General features: G+C 46.3%; 1 protein-coding gene across 1 annotated transcript in view; it reads left to right on the top strand.

Annotated features, from left to right (window-relative positions):
- Window positions 1–23,739, top strand: part of LOC147122292 (dihydropyrimidine dehydrogenase [NADP(+)]-like) — a 1,139,740-nt gene that overhangs the window by 477,175 nt on the left and 638,826 nt on the right. Inside the window, exons 4-5 of the mRNA XM_085983269.1 lie at window positions 1,846–1,933; window positions 8,591–8,752. Of these exons, the coding sequence (XP_085839395.1) occupies window positions 1,846–1,933; window positions 8,591–8,752 (250 nt within the window). The remainder of the gene's footprint in view (window positions 1–1,845; window positions 1,934–8,590; window positions 8,753–23,739) is intronic.

The following is a 23,739-nucleotide window of genomic DNA, read 5'->3' on the forward strand; positions in this document are numbered from 1 at the left end:
AGTCCCTTTGGAATGTTGAAAGGGGAGGTGAGGGGAAGATGTGTTTGGTGGTGGGATCATGCTGGAGGTGGCGGAAATGAGGAGGATGATCCGATGAATGAGGAGGCTGGTGGAGTGAAAGGTGAGGACAAGGGGAACCCTATCGTGGTTCCGGGAGGGAGGGGAAGGGGTGAGAGCAAAAGTGTGGGAAAAGGAAGACATGTCGGAAGCACTGGTATGGAAGGTGGCATCGTCAGAGTAGATGCGGCGGAGATGGAGAAACTGGGAGAATGGAATAGAGTCCTTACAGAAAGCGGGGTGGGAGGAAGTGTAGTCCAGGTAGCTGTGGGAGTCAGTGGGCTTGTAGTGAATGTTTGTCAATAAACTATCCCCAGAGATGGAGACAGAGAAGTTGAGGAAGAGAAGGGAAGAGTCAGAGATGGACCATGTGAAGGTGAAGGAAGGGTGGAAATTGGAATCAAAGTGGATGAAATTTTCTAGTTCAGGGCGAGAGCAGGAAACGGCACCGATACAATCATCAATGTACCGGAAAAAGAGGTGAGGGAGGGGACCGAGTAGGACTGGAACAAAGAATGTTCCACATATCCCACGAAAAGGCAGGCCATCCTGGTGGGGGATGGAGGTGTAGAGGGATTGGACGCCTTTTATGTAGCCAGATTGAGGAAACCTGAAATGTGTAAAGGGAGGGATTGAACCATTTTATCTTTACTAGTTCTGAACCAGTAGCTCATTACAAAACAGGAAATACTATGATGCAGTATTTCCTGAAAACGTATGGCGAACCAACAGTGTAAGTAAGGCGTAATGCTGATTTTTGGTGCAATAGATTGAGGAAATTTGGCCTGTAAGTGACTTAAGCCCAATTACGCCAAGCCCGAATTTCCTCGATCTTTTATACCGAGTCTGAAAAACCTCCGCCAAAACCCTCTGCCGCTCAGAAACATAGCTCCTTCCATATGCAAAGTGTAGCTCACGTGAAATTCCAATATTTATGTGAGTTCCGAACAGGCTGAAAATTTATGTGCAAATGGACCCAAAGTCATATTTCTGGTGTTTTATGGTGATTTTTTTCCACTGGGTATTTTTTTTCCTCGTTGAGACCTAAACTATATTTTCTGTATCTTGGAATATATCTATATTGCATCAGAATGACTTTCATTAAAAACTGAAAAACTTCTAAAATTGCATTTTGTTAAACGTTCTTAACTCAGTGTGAATAAATGATGGTTTGATGGCTTTGAACTTTAATTTTCATGCATAAAGAGGGTTTTGAAGAAGGAATATGACGTAAATTCAGTGCTTTCCTCAGGGCCCCGATTGTTTACATCGATAGCCACTTACTTTACACCAGTTTCCCAGAAATTTCAGCATAACTCGTTGAAGAGAAGATTTTTGTAAACTAGGGTGTAAAGTTTGGCTTAACTTGCTGGTCATGCCACTTCAGGAAATTCTGGGCCCATATTTTAGTGTTTTTTTCTTTATTCTGGAGGAATTCGATCCATTTAGTCTACATTCCCTAACCTGGCATATTGGTCATTCAATTTGTTGACATTTGTTTCCCCCTGATGGATTTCACTAATATAGGTGCAGTGATGAAAAATACTGCTTATGTTTTGCTCCTGTGAGCCATTAAAAAAAAAATTTGTTGCTGAATTTTATGGCTACAGAAATAGCTCGTTTTAAGGCAGTAGAAATTTGTGGTCTGTTGGAAATTTCCAATTTTTCACACGAATGTGAATTCATTTTTTCATCTTGTTCAGTTGGTGGGAGGGGTAACTTTATCACAGCTGGCTCTAAACAATTTTAGTAATTGATGTTTCTTGACCAGATTACTTCACCTTCCAGGTGCCTGAAGTGCGCTGACGCTCCCTGTCAGAAGAGCTGTCCGACTAATCTGGACATCAAGTCATTTATCACCAGCATTGCAAACAAGGTAGGAAATGTTTGGTATTTAGGTCCATCTGTAAAGGATAAATGATGTGAAGTAAGGCTTCCCAAAATTAAATCTCTGAAGCAAAGCTGCAACAGCGTAACCAGTTCAGGAGGTTGGCTTTCAGATGCCACAGAACTGGTAATGGGGTGGCAAACCCCAGGTCAAACACATCCATTTTATTTCTGTTGCATTGAGGATTAAAAATGTTGCTCCTGATGTTCATTGACTTGTGAACCTTATGGCATTAAAGAATTTACTTCTGGATGAAAATCTAACCAGAAGTGATCCCTTCATTTACATCGGAAGTCTGCATAGTACATTGCTTCACCATTTATTTGTCCAAAGAACAAGCTGATAAAACAGTTTACACATGAAATCTAACATCTACTAAAATATCCTTGATTCAAGCTGTTCTAGTTTACAATGCATTTGAATGTTTATATATCACTGATATAACCTCTATTAATATGAGTAAAAATGCAAAGGGCTAGAAATTCATCTCCTTACCGACACTCCGTAACGCCATGAAATGGCGATAAAATGGCGGCCAACGCTCTTTCGCCAGCTGGTGGCAGGACCCGCAGCGGCTGCCATATTGCCCTCCCCCTTTGCGCTGCCAGTTACTGGCAGCGCCCTGGATAAAAAATGGCAGCGTGATGACTTCAGTCGCCGTGCAATGCCAACTTAACGTCACCAACACGAACTCCGACCCCAGCACTGATTCCAGCGCTTGGTCCTAAGCATGCCAGGTTAACCTGGCATGCAAGTAGGCAGACAGTGGTGATGTCTGCAGCTCTTAAAGGGACACACACATCATTCAGGTAAGTTTGAATTTAAGGGTTTGGACTTTTAAAATGTTTTTTGTTGAAGTGGTGGCTTGTTGCATTAGATGTGAAAAGTTTTTTTAAGTGTGTAAGAAGTGCTGCTGGATGCTTGCAAGGGCTTGGATGGTAAATGAAGGCCTTTAAGAAGCCAGAACATGCTGTGAATACTCAGCAGGTCACACAACATCTGTGGAGAGAAAAACAGAGTTCACGTCTCAGGTCGATTTGCTGCCTGACCAACTGAGTATTTCCAACATTTTATGCTGTCATTTCACCTTGACAGCATCCACTTGCAGAGGGAAGAGGAAGATGCAGAAGAGGAGGAAGCTGAAGAGGTGGAATCAGACGGAAGGATGCATCTCAGACTGCTCCTTTGTGGCCCGGATATCCGGGATGGAATCATCCGCCGGCAGTCCCACTGGCTGGGCAGGCTGCCTCTTCTTGTTGACCTACTGGCTGGGCAGGCTGCAATTCTTGGGTGCGTGAAATGAGGAAGGCACAAGGGTGGAGTTGTGTTGACGGGAGGGCGGGAAAGCACGAGGTGCATGCCAGAAGGAGGATAACGTACGAGGATGCCAGCATCTTGTATTCTTTCAGCCCTGCCGCTGGCCAACAGCTGAACATGCCCCTGCCAAGAATGGCCTGCACCGTCTCCTCCAAGGAGGTGAGGTGAGGCTAGGAATGGGAGATGCGCCTCGTCATTGGTGCAAATTGTTGGTAGGTGAGTGGTTGGGGTCGTGCATTGAACAGTGTGAGAGGCTAGTGGTGCTGTTGGTAGGAGATGGCTTTTGAAGATGCATTCACTGACCTTGACCAGTGGTCTGAGGTCATGAAGCATCAATGAGCACTGGAGCCAGGTGGTGGGGGCGACACTGCTGGCAGTGACAGCCTCAGTGATGTACTCCCACATCGTTCTTTCGGGAGGGCCACCTGGCCCCTGTGGGTAGAGGGCCGCTCTTGAAGTTTTGACCCCCCTGCACAAAGCTGGAGTGCTGTGTACGAGACCCTGGGTGCCCTTCCCTGGCTCGCTGAGCCATTTGTGTTAGTGCTGAGGCAGTTTTCCCATTTGTTGAGGTTAGGAAAGTAATGCAGCTTTAACAGCTGAATATTCACAGTTGGAACTTCTTTTAAATGTTGAATATATTTAAAAAGGCAGAAGGGCTGAAAAATGTATTGATTCACTGCATTTTATTTTGTATTGCCTCAGTGTGCATGGCCCCTTTAATTCTCAGACCTCTTCATTGCCCACAATTCCTTCCGAGTTCCACAGCTTTGCTCACAGAGGCTGTGGGAAGCTGCAATGCCGGACCTGGACAGGAAATTTGTCCCGGATCCCTCCAGCAATGCCACCAGGACGTCGTTGCATGGAAGGTGAGCGCTGTGCCACCTACTTCCATGCCCCCCCAGACCAATTTGACTCGGTTAGCGTTGCGGCCATGTCCAGCAGCCGTTAACTGCCCGGCAACTTTGCTGGCGAACACAAATTTTTCCCCCAAAGTGCCTAAATTATCATTTGTTAGGGTATATAACCATCCTCCAATAATGTCACATACCCAATACCTCCCCTTTCAAGCTATAAAGCTCACACATTCAAAAGAATGGGTGGCTCAACCCCAGGCCTCTGTAAATATAACCTTGGGCAGCCAAGAGAAGTAAGAGTGGTCCAATGTAGATGCCCATCCAGTTTCTCTTCTCTCCCGCCACTAGCTTGAACATTTTTTCAACCTGGACGTCAGGTTCCACATGTACGCTGACTCATCCAACTCTATCTTACCACCACCTCTCTCAACCTCACCACCGCCTTTGCGATACCAGACTGCTGGTCCAACTTCTAGTCCTGGATAAGCCAAAATTTCCTCTAATTAAATATTGGGAAGACCAAAGCCATTGCCTTCGGCCCCTGCCACAAACTCTGTTCCTTAGCCACCGATTCCATCCCCCTCCCTGACCACTGTCTCCGGCTGAACCCGACTGTTTGCAACCTTGCTGTCGTATATGACTAGAGCTGAGCTTCCAACCCCATACCCACTCCATCACCAAGACCGTCTACTTCCACCTCCATAATATCACCCGTCTCCACCCCTGCCTCAGCCCATCTGCTGCTGAAACACTCATCCCTGCCTTTGTTCCCTCTAGACGCGACTATTCCAATGCCCTCCTGGCCAGCCTTCCATATTCTTCCCTCCATATATTTGAGCTTGTCCAAAACTCTACTACCCGTATCCTAACTTGCACCAAGTCCCGTTCGTACATACCCGTGTGCTTGCTGACCTACAATGGCTCTCGTCCACCAACGCTTCGATAAAAAAAAAAATTCTCATCCTCATGTTCAAATCCCTCCATGGCTTCACCGCTCCCTGTCACTGTAAACTTCTACAACCCTCCGAGGACTCGGCGTTCCTCCAACTCTGGCCTCCTGTGCATCTCCCACTTCTTTTGCCCCACCCTTACTGCCAGTGCCTTCAGCCATCTAAGCCCTAAGCTCCAGAATTTCCTCCCTAAGGGGGTGATTTTGCCAATGGGGGTGCGTTGAAGGCGGGACTGCTGCTTGTCAGGTTTTAGTCCCGCCTCCAACGACTTGTGGTCAACCCATGCTATTTTCCCTTGATTGACTTTGTTAAGCCCGCTACAAAATTGAGTAGACATCACCAGAGTGCTAAAAGTAGCAACCCCGCAACAGAAATTGAGTGGTAGCGTCCCAAGAGGGTAGCAGGGCGCTACTGGAAGCGCCCCGCTACCCTCTTGGGGCGCTGTGAGTCAATATCGCGGTGCTATGTGCCGCAGTATTGCAGGCCTTCCTCCCCTTCTTAAAGGGGCGGGGCCTTGCGCAGCGCGACCCGAGGCCCAGCTGGGCCCCCGGGGATCGGGATTGCCGTCAAAAGAGCCCAGCACTCAAGAGAAGTGCCGAGCTCATGGAGCGCAGCCGGCACTCTGCGGGGGGGGGGGGGGCGGGTAAGGAGGCCGGGGACGGAGGCAGGTGCTGGCAGGCGGCCAGCAACAAAAATGGCCGCCCCACACCTCGCCTTTAGATAGCGCCTCCCCGGCCGCAGGTAGGCCCGCCCCCCCGACCCCGTCGGACATAGCGTCCGACGGTAAGTCAGGGGGCGCTCCCAAAGATCACGGCCGGGGTGTGAGCGGGGCGCTGTGCACAGCGATGACATAATCGCCAGCAGTGCAGCGCCACGGGGCACTAACGGTTAGCGCCGCCGCTAACCTCCCACTGAATTTCGCGGAAGGCGTTGGCAGTGCTGCGTTCAGGCGCTAGATGCTTTGCGCCCCCCGTTAGTGCCCTCTTAGGGTGCTAACAGGAGGCGCAAAGCAACCCAACTTTTCCCCCTATATGTTTAAAAAGAGATTCACCTTCATGACTCCAGCAAGTTATTTTTTGGAAGAATTATAAGGAACATTTTTTGTTTGTTCTATTTTTTTAATAATGTCTCTGAAACAATGTGTCGATAGGTTACTAAAATAGGCGTGTTACTGTCAGTGTGAAAGAATAAGCACAATTAATGTTGACTTATCTTTGAATTTACTCCGATGATCTGCACTAATGCTTATTTAATTTCCTCACAGACAACTTCAAGCCAGCACGACAATTTTTTAAATCTTTCTTTATGGTTTTATCCCCCCCGCCCCCCAAAGATAGTGACTCATGCTGTAGTATAGATTTATTATCACCAGGAACTCGCCTGTTTTGATTGTGCTCGTTCTCAATTAGCAAATCTAGACAGAGAGATCTGACAGGCTTTTCCACTGAAAGGGCCATTCCAATCCTGTCCTCGCCTGATGTCGAAACACATGCACTTTACCAGCAGGAGTCACTAGGTTACAATTAAGAGCAAGAATAGGAGCAATTGGTTTTTTTTAATCCAGGGACGCTGAGAGCAACTACAGTGCCTCAAGCACCACCCTTGCTGAGAATTGGCACTAAATAGGAATCAAATCTGGGAGCTTCCTTATCTCTGCAGCTCGGTAACATACCAGGTGGTGCTTTTATCCATTGTGCTGTTAAAGGAGTTTTGATTTTTTAATAGGAGATCTGATGAAGAGACACCCTATTTAATAAATATTCAATATTATTAAGAATGCAAAGAGTTGAAGAAGAAAGTGTTGGGAATTCAGATGGTTCGAACTATTCAGCCAGCCAGACAATATATCCATGCTAACTATAATTGCCACAAAAACCCCGCCATTGCGGACCAGCTATCTGACCTTTTGCCACTTTCCCTTTCAGGTTTTCCTATAGTAGTCATATCCTCTATGCTCTGGCCTTCAACATTGTCTTTTGGCAGATGAACCCCATTCCATTTCCCTCTGAGTGTACCAATCCTCCGCTATACAGCACAAATAACCTCTTATCGCAATCTTTGAGATACAGGTATTGAGCAGAGGCTTTATTTCATGACTTCAGTGTTTGTCACTATCAAGCCACCTAATATCCTCCTTGCACAGTGCACTCCAAAGCACCCAGCCTATTTTCTGTGCTTTTGTTGGGGTTAACATCATCCAGAAATGTCAATTGAACACTGGCCTTGTACACTTTGCTTTTCACATCCTGGGATAGATCTCTCCCTCTTCAGACCTTTCTTAGCCCATCAAAAACACTCCCAGCTAAAGTATTATGGCTCTTTGTTTCTTTCTCTTCACTGGGCATACAATTTACAGATATATAAATGTGTCCATGCTTCCATCTCCTCGCTATTAAAGTTCACTTTCTAACATCACAGTTCTATGCTCTTTGCTTTTCTAAAGACTTATTTGGACTTTAGGAAGTTAATATGGAATCTGACCTTTTGCTGCAATGGAAAACTAACATTGATCCTTAACATTTACTTTTGTGTTCCCTCGGAGTTGTACATGTGTGTTTGTTTCTTGGACCTTGCCATCCAAATATTTTAGAATATACAAGAAACTTTCTGGTATCCGGCGCGGACGGGACCGACGTGTTGCCGGTTCATCAACAATGCCGGATAACCGAACGCTATAGTAAAAGATACGGAGCTCAGAGCTCCATATAAAGCAACAAACCCTGTTGCTTAGCTTCAAAACAATCGGCACAAGTTGCAAGCGTCTCTGTAGCTTAGCAACAGCTTCAGCTACACCCTTGCACAGCAACAAATGGAGTAAAAAAAGTAACTAAAAGTAAAAAAAGTTACCTGAACCGACTCCTGAATTTTGCCGGTGGATAGAGCGTTCCGGTTATTTAGGGGCCGGTTAATCGAAAGTTTCCTGTAAGAAAAAACAGTTAACAATATGGTAATAAATGCACAGGGTACTCATGATTACTACAATATGATTTCATTCCACAACTGAATACTGTATTATACATTTTGAATGTATGAATACTATTTAGTATATATGGAAACTATTTACAGAGGATGCAAACTTTTAATATTTCCATTTCCCTACGGTACCACAGTGAGATCATGAAAGTCACAAAGCAAGTTCTTTCTTCTTTCTTATACATACAAACACATTTTAATATATGTGTGTGTGTGTGCACCCTGTATTTATCTTGCATTTGGTATATCATGTGAGAAAAACACCAATTTGATTTTGTTCGTGTTTATATTAAATTGTCTTAAAAATGGAGAAGTGGAACCGGTAATTGAGCAGAACAATTTATATTACTGCAGCTTTTAATTCTTTACACCGCAGTTTACTTAGTAAGGCCTTTTCCAGCGCTGGTGAAGCTTTCATCAAACATCTTTTTTTGTTTTAAACATTATTGCATTAATAGACTAATATGTAGTTTCAGACAGTTTATGATGAATTAATCTCGCTGTTTTGTAATTTGTTGCTGAGTCTTCTGTTTTTTTTAATTGATTACTAGAACTACTATGGAGCTGCCAAAACCATTCTGTCTGACAACCCCCTCGGTCTAACTTGTGGGATGGTGTGCCCAACCTCCGACCTCTGTGTGGGAGGATGCAATTTACATGCATCTGAAGAAGGAGCCATTAACATAGGTGGGCTGCAACAGTTTGCCACAGAGGTATGTAGAAAGTATCTGAATATTACATGTGTCAGTATTCAGTGACGTTTTATAAACTTGTATGATTATAAATTTATATTTCCACCAGTTAAGAGTCATTTTTTTTTTCAAAATACTTAATTATTTGACAGAACCTTCACATAGGAAAAGGTTCTGAACATTTTCTGAAATGATTTTGTTATGTGGGTTTTGATCTAACAGAGTTAAGTGTTTAGAATAAGCAATATAGCATATAGTAGAGAACTACATTGTAGACACTGATCACCCGCACACATTTCATGTCATTCATAAAATAATGGCCCACGTGGTGAGTGCAGCAGATATTGCAGGATACTACATTGCTTTATTGATTCATATTTATTCAGAGAATGGGCAGGCCCAATAAAACAGTGTCTTCGTGAACTTAATGTGAACGATAGCACATGAATTCTAGCACCTTTTTTTTTCCTGATTGATTGGTTTTTGAGGTTTTGCTAACTGACCAGCATTGATTGTACAGTATTTCCTACCGACTTGTTTGAAGCAGCGGAAATAAAGGCCCGAATGTGAATTACTGTACCCTGAGGAGTGGTGTGGAGAAAGCATTTCCTTTCTCTTTAAAAAAAAATGCACAGTGAATAGAATGGATAGCAAAAGTTTGTGGGGCAGTTAAGGGTAACTCTCATGTGTTGGAAACAAATCCTCTAAAAATTATTTTGGTTAACCATTGTGGAAATAGTCTGGCTTCACTGGCTAATAAGTAAAATCAAAATAGGTGTACTGTAATCACGAAGCTGGTATTTCTATTCTCAAATTCGTGAGTAGCCAACATAGCCATTGGATTGACTATACTTAACTAGTACTCTGCATTTGGCTTCAAAAAGTGTAATAGTGTACACTACAGGATAGAAATTACTGTTGACAAAGTGATTGTACGAGTGCTTGTCACAGTCATCCAAATTTATCTATTTTAAATGGAGGTACTAGTGCATTTAAAATAAATTGTTCAGTTGTAACATACAGGAAACTTTTTTTTATCCGGCACCGACGTGGTGCCGGTTCATCAAAAATTCCGGATAACCGAGAGCTTAGCAACAGGTGCAGAACAATGGCCACAGGTTCCAAGCATCTCTGTAGCTTAGCAACAGCTGCAGCCACACCCAATTGCACAGCAACAGATCGAGGAAGGCAAGTAAAATGAAGTAAAACTTACCTGAACCTACTCCTGAATTTTGCCGGTTAACCGAGATTTCCGGTTATTTAGGTGCCGGTAAATTGAAAGTTTCCTGTATTAAGCATTCATACGGTAATAATCACCAAAAGTCATGTCTGCCCTTATATGTCTGGACAGAAACCCCTTTCACTGTAAATTCTAGGAAAACGTGAGAAGGGCAGGCAGTGTCTGTGTTTTTAAAGTTTACGACTGCTGCAGAATTTCTGCTGTTTAGAAAGCCATGCACATTTAAACCAAGGTCGTCAGATAGTTCAGTCACAATGAAAATTATCTGCATGAATTTTGTAGTAGTCTGTGGCAAGATTGAGTATATTCATTTAGTTTATTATTGGTTATGCTTGTGTTATTGATGGCAGAGGAAAGAAGATAGCTTTCTGCAGGACATGCTGACATAACATGTGATGGAGTACCTCACACCAAAACCAGTGATAGTATTAATGACAACTGTAAGGTGTCTGTTATTGCAGTTGTGGTGCTTTTGACAGTGAGCGTCTGTCACCTAATACTGGTAAAGTAGTGATGATTGCGGCTGCCTATTGTGTAGCCAGTCCGCCTGCATGATAAATGTCAGACTCCGTATTAGAAATATAGGCTTACATAAAGAAAGAAGATTAGGCTTATAATAGGTGTCATAGTTGTGATAAATCCAGTAGCAAAATGAATAGTGTTTAGAGAACAAGTGCAAGTAATAACTTTGGACTTGATTTGTGACTTTAGTCCGTCTTATAATAAGGATTGTATTTCATTTAAAACTGGAAAGGATTACTAACAAAGCATTTTAGTTTTGTTGCTTGATTCACCTTACTATATTTGTACCATTATATTTAAGGTTATTAATTACTCATTTTTGATGGAGCTTTTGCCAGAAGGGCACTTTCTCCACATATTCTGGTATGTATGCCCCTGCATCCAGCCATTCGGGTCAGCAGTCCAAAAGATTGCAAGGAACATGAATGCTGTAAAAATTCCAGACATCTTTGACTCACTGCTTGGTGGGTATGCTCAGTGGAGAGAAAGGGTCAGCCACAACTAACAGGCTAGCACGATTTTCATTACTAGCTGCAAAAAGATGCACCCCACTTCTACGGTGAACTCTAGCCCCACCCACAACAAACACATGGATGTGATACATATGGGACATTTGGCAATTAGAATGAGCGATGTTTGGCTTCTGTCTAAATCTGGGGAAACACTAGACAGTCTGGGGCCCAAGTTTGGAGATGAAGTGACCAAAAACTTTCAGCAGGAACCAGACTGGAAATATTAAAGGTTGGCCTACCTGAAAACCCTTCCCTTTAAATAGCGCTCCCCAAGCGGCCAGCCATGTTGACAACGACTCCTCGTCCTGCCGTTGTTCACGGCCGGCGCTACAGCAGAGGGCAGGAGCCAATGTCACGTCCAGGGCAGTAACGGGGCGCTGCGCACTTGATGACATCACGATCTGTGAGGTGCTTGAGGCCCAGGAGGTAAGAGGTAGCACTAGCGGTAAACCGGAAATGGAATTCGCGGGCATCACTACATTCGCCGGACCCGGTCGCTAACCCCTTAGCGTCCCCCCCAGGGGCTAATGGGAGGTGCTAACCAACCAAATTTTTCCCCATAAATTTTTAACAAACCGTTTTTTTAATAATATTTTTTAGAGGTTTGTTCATATTTATTTCAGGTTTACCTTTTCCCCATGTGAGAGCCCCCATCTTTGTTTTGCTCTCTCTAACATTTTTAAAAAGTCAGAATGAAAGCAGTTTTTTCACTTCCTGGTTCCCGGGTCGGTGAGAGTTCTGCTTTGTGATTGGCTGTTTAGACAGCTTGTTGACGTCACAGCAGCTCGCACTGTGGAACTCCCACTAAACTACACTGATCTCAAACTGCACGTCGAAAAAGGCAAACTTCTCGCAAGATCTTTGTGGGCAGCTTTCTTCTGGGCCAGCGATGAATGCCTTTGCTTCACCGCTGACTGCAAATTCCGGGCCAATAGATTCTCATCTAAGAAATAGTGATCCTCTTACTGCATTTAAGAGCTGATTTACTTTGTTTTTACTCAATTATTCGAACAAAATTAATAGTGAACAGACCTCCCTCCTCCTAAAGCAAACTATGTATTGTTTAATTCCATAATTAAAATTAAACAGAAGATTCTACCTGGTTTGCTGGCTTTTGCAACAAGAGGCAGGAATTCCTTAGATGTGTAGAAGCCATGTTCCACTGTTAAGCCTTCAAAGATGTGATCTCTCTTTGGCCCTGGTAAACCTGTGGAAATGCAGATTGCTCCATTAAATGATAATGCTCCGAGTACGAGTTCTGTGTAGCCCTTTGCATCTCTAGAATGAACATAGTGCTTTCGTAATCATTTTTACTGTCTGCAGATCTCACAGACACAGCGTCGGTATAAGCTATCTTCTCCAACAAAAAAAGATACATTGTCCCGCAATTTGCCATCAACGGTGAAGCAAAGGCATTCGCGGCTGGCCCCGAAGTAAGCTTCGCACAAAGATCTCGCGACCTCTGGCGAGAAGTTTGGCTTTTCCGACGTGCAGTTGGAATCGACGTCGTATAGTGGGATTCCCACAGCGCGATCTGTTGTGACGTCAACAGGCTGTCGAGGCAGCCAATCACATGGCAGAATTCTCACAAACAGGGAACCAGGAAATAGAAAGCGCTAATAATCAATCACTTTTCAAAAAATTTACAGAGAGCAAAATAAAGATTGGGACATAGAAACATAGAAACATAGAAGATAGGAGCAGGAGTAGGCCATTCGGCCCTTCGAGCCTGCTCCGCCATTCAATGAGATCATGGCTGATCATCCAAATTCAGTACCCTGTCCCTGCCTTCTCCCCATATCCCTTGATCCCTTTAGCCTTAAGAAATATATCCAACTCTTTCTTGAATATATTTAATGAACTGGCCTCCACCGCCCTCTGTGGCAGAGAATTCCACAGGTTCACCACTCTCTGGGTGAAGAAATTCCTCCTCATTTCAGTCCTAAATGGCTTACCCCTTATCCTTAGACTATGACCCCTGGTTCTGGACTCCCCGGCCATCAGAAACATCCTTCCTGCATCTAGTCTGTCCAGGCCTGACAGAATTTTATAGGTTTCGATGAGATCCCCTCTCAATCTTCTAAACTCCAGTGAGTATAAGCCCAATCGACACAATCTCTCCTCATACGTCATTCCTGCCATCCCAGGTATCAGCCTGGTGAATCTTCGCTGAACTCCTTCCATGGCAAGAACGTCCTTCCTCAGATAAGGCGACCAAAACTGCACACAATACTCAAGGTGCCGTCTCACCAAGGCCCTGTACAACTGTAGCAAGACATCCTTGTTCCTGTACTCGAACCCTCTTGCTACGAAGGCCAACATACCATTTGCCTTCTTAAACGCCTGCTGCACCTGCATGCTTACCTTCAGTGACTGGTGCACAAGGACACCCAGGTCTCTTTGCACTTCCCCTTCTCCCAATCTATTGCCATTCAAATAATAATCTGCCTTCCTGTTTTTGCCACCAAAGTGGATAACCTCACATTTATCCACATTATAGTACATATTCGATTAAGGTAGAAACTGAAATATCATGAACAAACTTTTTTTTAAATTATTTATTTTAAAATTTACTGATTCTTAACTTAATGGAGAAATTTGACATTCCACCAACATAAAATTAGTTTATCATGGCCAGAACGGTTGTTCATCAGTAGTTATTACTTAGATTGCTGTTAAAAACCCAGTTACACCTCATTTGAATGGGCCTAACTTTTTATGGGGTTTCTAACAGCGATATTTGTTCGGAAAAGGGGAAGTTTTAGTCAGATCAGTGATTTCACTGATTGTTGGCTCTTGGGGGTGGTAGATGTTGGGGGGGGGTGGGGGCGGGGTGGGGGTGGGGGCGGTGTCCACAGCACAGCCTGTGGAGGAGCAGTGAATAACTGACCGCAACTTCAGGATTTCTGTGTTAGGCTGCACATGCGCTAAATCCTGAAGTTTTTTTTTATTCGTTTATGGGATGTGGGCCTCGCTGGCAAGGCCAGCATTTATTGCCCATCCCTAATTGCCCTTGAGAAGGTGGTGGTGAGCCGCCTTCTTGAACAACTGCAGTCCGTGTGGTGAAGGTACTCCCACAGTGCTGTTAGGGAGTGAGTTCCAGGATTTTGACCCAGCAACGATGAAGGATCGGCGATATACTTCTAAGTCAGGATGGTGTGTGACTTGGAGGGGAACTTGGATGTGGTGGTGTTCCCATGCGCCTGCTGCCCTTGTCCTTCTAGGTGGAAGAGGCCGCGGGTTTGGGAGGTGCTGCCGAAGAAGCCTTGGCAAGTTGCTGCAGTGCATCTTCTAGATGGTACACACTGCAGCTACGGTACGCCGGTGGTGGAGGGAGTGAATGTTTAAGGTGGTGGATGGGGTGCCAATCAAGCGGGCTGCTTTGTCCTTGATGGTGTCGAGCTTCTTGAGTGTTGTTGGAGCTGCACTCATCCAGACAAGTTCCATCACACTCCTTACTTGTGCCTTGTAGATGGTGGAAAGGCTTTGGGGAGTAAGGAGGTGAAACACTCGCCACAGAATACCTAGCCTCTGACCTGCTCTTGTTGCCACAGTATTTATGAGGCTGGTCCAGTTGCGGTCAGTTTGAAAGGCGAAATCCCCATGTGAAAGCCCCAATCTTTGTTTTACTCTCTGTAGCATTTTTGAAAAGTCAGGATAAAAGCAGCTTCTTCATTTCCTGCTTCCCTATCTGTGAGAATTCTGCAATGTGATTGCTGCTTAGACAGCTTGTTGACATCACAGCAGACCGTGCTAGGGATACCCCATTATGTTGCACTGAAATCACTTGCGCGTCATCTCGCCACAGAGATCACAAGACCTTTGTGGGCAGCTTTCTTCAGGGCCAGGAGCGAACGTCTTTGCTACATCACTGATTGCAAATTCCGGGCCAATAATTTCATAAATTTCTATGTGAATGTACCCTTAATCATACAACAATTCATAAATATATATCTATGTAATAGCTTCATAAATTGAGAGCGTACATCTTTGAAAACCAAAATTAAATACCCGACAATTACCATGTCACCCAGAATTTTGAATGTTGGAACTGTTATGTTCCTTCATCTAGTTAAACTAACCGAAAACAAATTTTGTGACGCTATATCCAAATTAGCTACTACTTTAAACTTGGAGAACAAAGGGTCTAATTACCTGATTATTCACTCCACTTGAACAATATCTTCCTTAATACTATGGTCTAAAAAAAAATTAGTTGATATGATGCTGTCGCGTATTTGAATTTAGTTTCACTGTGATGCGACATTTAAAATCTGGATTCTAATTCCAAAAAAACTGATTTTCCAATGTGAATGATTATTATCTGTGCTTTTGTTTATTGGCTTTTTCTATATTTTACTTTTGACATCCTTTCAAATGTGAAATTTACAGATCGAGAATTCTAACAATAATTACATTTAAAGAGGGAGCTACGGTTTATTATGATGGGGTTGTTAAGCATGCAACTTTATTTTTTTCAGTTTAGTTCTCTTCCTTTATGGTTGATTTGGTAATATTTATTGGAACTGATAGGTAAGATTTCTTCTTTTGTCTGCCAAAAGTATTTAACATATTAAGAAAAGATGCAACAATATTGGCCCTGAATTTCCGACCGGAGGAAAATCTATGAACTGACTTGCTGGTTCCGCAGATCCCGAGGCTTGCGATCCTGGGCCTCTCCTCTTCGAAATGCACAGAGGCCCACGTAGCCCAGGGGCACAAGCGGTTCGCAAGCGCCCCTGGGATCACGTGGGCCAGACGACCCAATCAAAGAAGGGAATCTCCCTTCATACTTTTGACAGTTCTGTACGCATGACTGTGGGGATGACTGCAAAAATGCACCAACACACTGAAATAAATTTTAAAAAAACATTACATATATAAAATTAATTAAAATGCCATGTAATTAAATATTTTAAACAAAAATTAAATAATTTGAAAAATAAATTTAAATGTTTTAAAAGGGCTAAAAATAGCCTTACCTTATTGCACAGGTTTTTTAATGTTTAAATGATTGAAAAAAATGTATTTTTATGTTATTTTAAACTCTTATGCTGGTAAAAGCAGCCCCCTTACAGCTGCTTTTACCAGGCGTAAGAATTCTATGGCCTTTCAGCGGGCGGAAGTTGTGCAAATAGCGCAGCTAACCACCCGCAGAGGCCCTTCTCCTGGGGATGCGTACGATCTGTCAAGAAGATTCTTGACAGATCGCAAGTGCCGGGTTTTAGCGCATGTGCTTTGCACCCCTAAACCCGGCACTTGCATGGCCCCTATGGGCGCATACACACTTTGTACGGGTCGCAAAATTCAGCCCATTATATTTTATAGAAGTAAATCTGTAAATGTGCCAAATAAGTATCAGGTTGGCTTTGTTGGTAGCACTCACCTCTGATGGTGCATTCACACTGTAGACAGTGAACTGAGAGTGAATCACTCAAATTGAGCTTGGAGAGCCGAACCATACTGGTTCCTCCAAAACCCAATCTTACTTCCTGTGTTTAAACTGAAGACTATTGACATTCAGATGGATGTTAACCAAACAGTTTAACTGACCATTCATCCCCATGCAATTGCATGGGGCCCTGAGTGGATCCAGTGATACGTTTGTCTAGTAAAATGTGGGGTCTCCAAACTGAAATTTGTACAGGGCCCACACAAGGGAAACATCGTCCCTGTTTATCTCAATGGCCCGGAATTTGCAGTAGTAATAATGGCGAGGCTGTCAGCGCTCGCCGTTATTACTGTATAAAACTGACAGCAATGTCTGGCGTCTGCACAGGCGCAGTTAAATGTGGAAATCCGGAAGTTGCTGTCAGTGATACCCTGCTCCTCTACAGGGTGTGCTATTGCGGTCTTCGCAGATGGTATCATCTAGAAATCACTGATTTGTCGCAAACTTCAACCATTGACACTCTATTATCACTGTAAGGAGCAATGATCAATCAGGAGTAACTGAGTTTTTAATGGTGCGCTAAGTCATAATTACTGCTGAACAACCTCTCAGGCCCTGAAAAAATAATTTTACAAATGTGAAGTCTCATTCCCTCAGAAGAACATTTAAAAATTGCAGATTTTTAATAAAAATAAAAATAATGTTTTTGTTCTGATATTTACGTTTCTCCCTTAACCCCATTTGTATGTCCCAATCTTTATTTTGTTTTCTGTACAATGATTTTAATGTGATTTCTATTCCCTGCTTTTTATTTCCTGCTTTGTTGTCTGTGAGAATTCCACAATCTGGTTGGCTGATCAGCCTGCCTGCTGCCTGCCCTGTTGCTGAACACCACAGATCCCCTGTAGAAGGCACCAAATTGAAACTGAACGAAAAAGAGGAAGTCTACGCTCTAGAGCCTGCTAAATCTTTGTGGACAGCTTTTGTCGAGGTCAGCAGCGAGCACCGTTCCTTTGCCGCTGACCGCAAAATCCAGTCCATCATTGTTTGTGGGATGCTGTGTGCAAAATGGCTGCTGTGTTTGCCTGAAGTACTTTACAATGTTTTTGAAATGCATGATAAGGTGTGATGATTGCAAGTCTTTCTTCTAGACTGTTGTGTGCTACATTGAATACACAATTTTTTTCTATCTTGGGGATTATGAACTTCTGTTCCACCATGTATTACTTCAAACCATGAATATAAATATATCTGTTTATATCCAAGTCTTGTATCTAGTGCCTGTCTTTCATCTTTCAAAAAGTTTCATTTTGTTATAGATGCAAAACAATTTTTAAAGAAGAGAAAACAAGCGAGGCACTTTCGGTTTGTTTTTTCTGACCTTGATAAATCTAGCCTCTCCTCAAAGGCAGCAGCCTAGATTTACAATCAGCTGTCGCCTACAAAAATGTCCCTCCCTGATTCACCTCTAATTTTCCTAAGATTGTGCCTGTTTAGTCCTCTTCCCCACAGTAAGCAGCTGAGCAGTGGTCTTAAAGTGGCACACCCAAGTTAAACATCTTAGCAGCTAAACGTCGTAACTATGTTCCAAATGCCAGAGTACGTGAAGAAAGAAAGAAAGACTTGCATTAACATAACGCCTTTCACGACCACCGGACATCCCAAAATGCTTTACAGCCAATGAAGTACTTTTTCAAGTGTAGTCACTGTTGTAATGTAGGAAACATTTGAGCAATGTCATAGGGCTAGATTTTCAGTATAGACAGTTTTGGGGCGCTAACCTTAGCGCCCGCCCGAAGTTAGCGCCTGCCCCAAAGTAGCGCCCCGTTGCCGGAAATTCAGTGGCTTCGCCCTAAGAGAGTGGTGGAGCGCTAAAAGAGGCGTTCCACTCCTACCTTTAGGCGCTAAGCCGGCGGTCCAGAGGGATAGCGCCCAGGCGGGGCGCAGCGCGGGTGCGGTCATTTTTGCACTGACAGCAGACCCCGTGGTGCCGACCAGCTGTTAAAGGGGGAAGGGACGAATTGGTCTGCTGCCACGTCCTGCACACTGCAGCCTTGCAAAGAGGCCTCAACACTGCTGCTCAGCCCCAGGGAGTCATGGCAACGCCAGAGAAGGCCCGTCAGCGTGCCCTGCGCTTCTCAGAGGGTGATCTGGACATAATGGTCACAGCTCTGGAGGTGAGGCGCAAGATCTTGTTTCCAGAGAGTGGGAGGAATCCAACCCACCATGACTACACCAAAGCCTGGAAGCAGATCGCCCAGAGGGTGACGTTCACCGGCGATGCCCCCAGGACCCACAAACAATGTCGTAAAAAATACAACGATCTGACCAGGATTGTGAAGGTGAGTAGCCTTTCCAGTCTCCTCCTCATTCTTGCATGTACACCTGACATGATGGGCAAAGGGAGCTGAAAGTCCTATTGGCCAGCCCTCAGCCAGCAGCATTGGGACAGTCATGAGCATCAAATGGCCATTCGGCACTCTACACTTTGGCCAAGCTATTCCACCATGGGAGGCAGTGCACTCTACATCAGGGCTTCACTCTGTCCAAGCTGTTCCACCATGGGAGGCAGTGCACTCTACATCAGGGCTTCACTCTGTCCAAGCTATTCCACCATGGGAGGCAGTGCACAGTGCATCAGGGCTTCACTCTGTCCAAGCTATTCCACCATGGGAGGCAGTGCACACTACATCAGGGCTTCACTGCGCACTTACAGCCCGTCCTTTCTCTTGCAGGCTAAAGTAGCGTTTAATCGCCAGGCCCGTGCCAGGGGTGGCCGCGCCAAGCTGCAGAAGCTCACTCGGCTGGAGGAGCGCGTGTGTGTGCTCATGGGAGCCCGTGTGATTGTCCCCACAGCGTGCGGTGTATCCGACCCTCCACTGCCCGGCAATGGTAAGGACCTCGCCTTTTGGCCCTCTCGCGTCGCACTGGCCCATCCGAGCTACCTCCTTTGCCACTGTCCCACCAATGCGCTGAATGCCACCAGTCCTAACTCCCTCGCTGACGCCGTCTCCTCACTCTGAAGCTACTCTTGTGCATTCCTGCTTTCAGCTGGTGACGACCAGGACCCTGAAGCTGCCAGTGACAGCACCTCCGACCAGGAGGAGGAGGAGGAGCAAGCCGGACCTTCGGGGGAACAGTCACGTCCCGCAGGAGAGGAGGAAATGCTTGACACCTCCTCACTGGACGAGTGCCTGGAGGAACTGTCGCAGGGCAATGCAGCTTCTGGGACCAGTGGCGTCCAGCCACCCAGCAGCCGTGCGCGTGGCCCGCGGCCTTCCCCTCAAAGGGGGGAAGGATCAGAGGGGAGTGCTGCTGTTCGGCACACTCGCCGCCACCAACGCGGCAAGGGTCCCCTAGTTCGGCCCCCTCCTCCCCAGCGGGAGAGTCGCAACTCCAGTCCGGACACCTTCACTTCGGAGGAGGTGCGGAAGCTGGATAAGATGGCCGAGGACTCGGACCGGCGCCACACGGAGCTCATGAGCGTGGTGGGGCGCATGCCTGAGGCCATCGAGCCGCTGGCGACCAGTGTGCGCGAGTTCGGGGCAGCAACTGCCGCGAGTGGCCGCATGCTGACTGATGCCGTCAAGACCCTGGCGGCTGTGATGCGCGCGCACACCAGGACCACAGGGGCACTCACTGCTGCCACACGCGCTGTCTCAGGCAGGCATCGCCAGGGCAGCCGCCGCGCTGGACCATCCCAGCAAGCCGCCCCTCGGCTGATTGCTGCGGATCCTGCAGTGCGGGCCCGGCCGAGTGCCACCGCGCCACAGCACCAGCCAGCGCATCCCAGACGCCAGCTGGCCCACATTGCGCCATCCGTCGCCGCCATTCCCCCACTGGGGCGTCAAGGGCAAGCGGCTGCAGCTGATGGTGGCCAGGCTCAGGTGCGCCACTCAGCAGACGGCCCCTCGAGGCCCAAACGCCGTGTAGGCCGCCCCCCAGCGGCATCTGGCGGAAGGCCATCTGAGCCTCAGGCGCCTTCCCCCAGCCTCGCAGCAGCCACTGGGCAGAGCTTGCGAAGGAGCAGCAGGCCGGGCAGGGGAGGCAAAAGGCTGGCCAAGGTCTCGCCCTCGCGGGCCACTCAGTTGAGGGTGTGGGCAGCTTTCCTTTAATATGGCGGTGGCCATCTTTATTTTGCCCATGGTTGTGTTGTTGGAGGGCTTATTTTTTGCGTTAGGCCGACGTTGAGGCCCGGTTTGAAGAAAGATGGAGTGACTCCTCCCCAGTTTGTGGGAGTGAGTCGTTTGTTGGGCTTTTTGTGGGGCCCGTTTATTGTTTTTGGGGATTCATGTGGGAAGGGCTTTTCATTTTTGTGCAATAAAAAATTATCTTTATTCATGCAGTCTCCATGGTTGTTCTTCTTAGTGTTTGTTGGCTTCGCCGGTTGAGGGCTTGCGGAGCGGCTGCATTCATCTTCCCTCATGGCCCCTGGCCATTCCCTGACAGGGGGCTTAGAAGTACCGTGTAATAAGGTGGCGTCGTGTGGCCCTTGGCCCTGGTCGCTCCCTCCTGGGAACGTACTCCTGCTGCTCCTCCTCCTCCTCCTCCTCCTCATGCTCCTCCTGCTCCTCCTCCTGAGGTGCAGGTCCAACGTCAGGTGGCAGTGCCTGAGTCCTGCGGATAGCCATGTTGTGTAGCATGCAGCAAACCACCACAAATTGGGAGACCCGGTCCGGCGAATACTGGAGAGCTCCTCCGGAGCGATCAAGGCAGCGGAACCGCTGCTTGAGGACCCCAATAGTTAGCTCGATGATGTTGCGGTTGGTTTGATGGCTCTCGTTGTAGGCCTCTTCAGCAGCGGTCCTGGGCGCGCGGAGCGGGGTCATGAGCCAGGTGCACAAAGGATAGCCTTTGTCCCCGATGAGCCATCCTCTTGGGGGAGGCTGTGCCTGGAACATGTCATGCACAGTACTCTGCCGCAGGATAAAGGCATCGTGGCTGCTGCCTGGGAAGCTGGCATTGACTGCCATGATGCGCTGCTTGTGGTCACATACCAGCTGCACATTCAGAGAATGGTAGCCCTTCCTGTTGCGATACTGCTCGCCATGCTCCAGAGGGGCCCGCAAAGCCACATGCGTACAGTCAATGGCGCCCTGCACCAAGGGGAATTCCCCGAGTCTGGCAAATCCCAATGCGCGCTGATGCTGGCTCTCGAGGGCCATGGGGAAGGAGATGAATTGGCTTCTCCTTCTGAACAGTGCTTCGGTCACCTGGCGGATGCAGCGATGCGCACCATACTGGGAGATGTTTGCTATGTCCCCAGCAGCGTATTGGAAGGAGCCGGTGGCATAGAAGTTCAATGCCACCGTCACCTTCACTTCCACCGACAGAGACGTCCTGCACCTGAGCTTTGGCCGCAGATCTCGGTGAAGCAGGTGGCAGATCTCTGCAATCACCTCCTTTCGGAATCGGAGCCTTTTAACACATCGCGCGGCACTCATGTTTAGGTAGGAGCGCTGCTGGCGGTATAGCCTGACTGGGTAAGGCCTACGTGGCCGACGCCTGTAGCCCCCTCTGCCTCTAGCCAGGGCTGCCCCTCTCACAATGCGTCTGCGAGCCCTACGGACATGGCGCTGCAGCTCCGCGTTGGCACCCCATGCAGGCCCCATCAAATCCTGGCAAACAGTCTAATTTCCAAATGGCCACTTGCAGCGCTATGGCCTGAGTCCAAAAATACCTGGCTCTTGCTGCTTGAAACCAGTTAGCTATCCTCCTTGTTGTGTCTCCAGAAATGCGTTGCACAAGACTGTTTTCTGAAAAAAGGCTGGCCTTTATACTGGAGAGGACGTTCCCTTTAATTAGCGCCCCCCGGGGCCCGCGCTGGTTGTGTTGCGTTCCTTTTTCCAAACACTCCGGCCGCCCGCCGCACAATGGGGCGGTCCGACTGAAGTTTGGAATCGGGGCGGCCAAAGGGCGTTGCACGAGGATGTGATGTCATTTTCTGCGCGCGCATCCGGGCGGGCGCTAAACTTTGCGCCGGCGCTAACGGGCAACTTAATTTGGGGCGGGGCGCAAACTGCGCTGCGCCCGGGCGCTACACGCATAGCGCCCGGAAATCACTTCTCTTAAGGCGCTAACTGCTGGCGCAAGCGACTGAAAATCTAGCCCATAGGGTATAAGAACATAAGATCATAAGAAATAAGAGCAGGAGTAGACCATTTGGCCCCTCGAGCCTGCTCCGCCATGCAATAAGATCATGGCTGATCTTCTACCTCAACTCCACCTTCCTGTACCATCCCCATATTCCTTGGTTCCTTTAATATCCAAAAACCTATCGATCTCTGTCCTGAACATAATCAACGACTGAGCTCCACAGCCCTCTGGGGTAGAGAATTCCAAAGATTCACCACCCTCTGAGTGAAGAAATTTCTACGCTTCTCAGTCCTAAATGGCCGACCCCTTATTCTGAGACTGTGTCCCCGTGTTCTAGACTCTCCAACCTGGGGAAACATCCTCCCTTGTCAAGCCCTGTAAGAATTTTATACGTTTCAATGAGATTATACCTTGAGACAGACAAATTCAAGTAGGGTGCTGGCACATGTAGTTGAATTACTATGCTGTAGCAGTTAAACACTAGTCTAGAAATAGATTCCAAGAACAGCAACAACTTATGATCAGGCTGAGTAACTACTACTGTAAAATCGAGGAGTAGTTCTTTGGAAATCATGGCCGTAATTTTCCTTATCTCGGTGGGTCCTGTGCGGCCGGGGTCTGTGGCGGGTCGCGACCCCGCTGCTGGCTCCATCCCGCTGTACAAAATGAACTTACCTTAGTTGGGCCTATTAAGCCTGCCCAGCGTGTTACCCAGCCCAATGCGATGGAGCGGGTCTGGTGATGTCATTCATGATGTGTTTTATGCCGGGATCCTTAAAGGGACCATGGCCACATTAAATTTTAAGTTTGATCTAACATAGTGGGTGTTGAATCTTTACTGTACAATCAGATAATAAAAGTGACAAAGAAATATTTAAATAACATTATCATTAAGTAATATGACTCCATTAACAATTACGATCAATAATATCATTAAAAATGTACATTAATTGGGAAGTTATTGGTGCTTTAGTCACAAATTTATAGACTTTTGTATCAGTAACTGGCACAAATAAAAGATGTGTGTGTATAGGTAAGACATAAAATTAAGCAGATTTAAAATGTAATTGTAAAGGGGTGGATTTACAATCTTATGCAAGTTCAACGGAAGAGCTGCGGAATCTCTGACAAACAGTGTAAGTGGTGCTTATAATGTGTTTCTGGGATTTATGCAACTCTTCTGTTGAAGTTAACAATGGACAAGTGAAATTCACCCCCAAAGTTTCAGACTGAAAAAATAAATTAG

The sequence above is a fragment of the Somniosus microcephalus genome, chromosome 3, assembly GCF_052327205.1.
Source record: "Somniosus microcephalus isolate GS21.2 chromosome 3, FLI_Smic_1.0, whole genome shotgun sequence".
In the NCBI taxonomy this organism is placed as follows: Eukaryota; Metazoa; Chordata; class Chondrichthyes; order Squaliformes; family Somniosidae; genus Somniosus; species Somniosus microcephalus.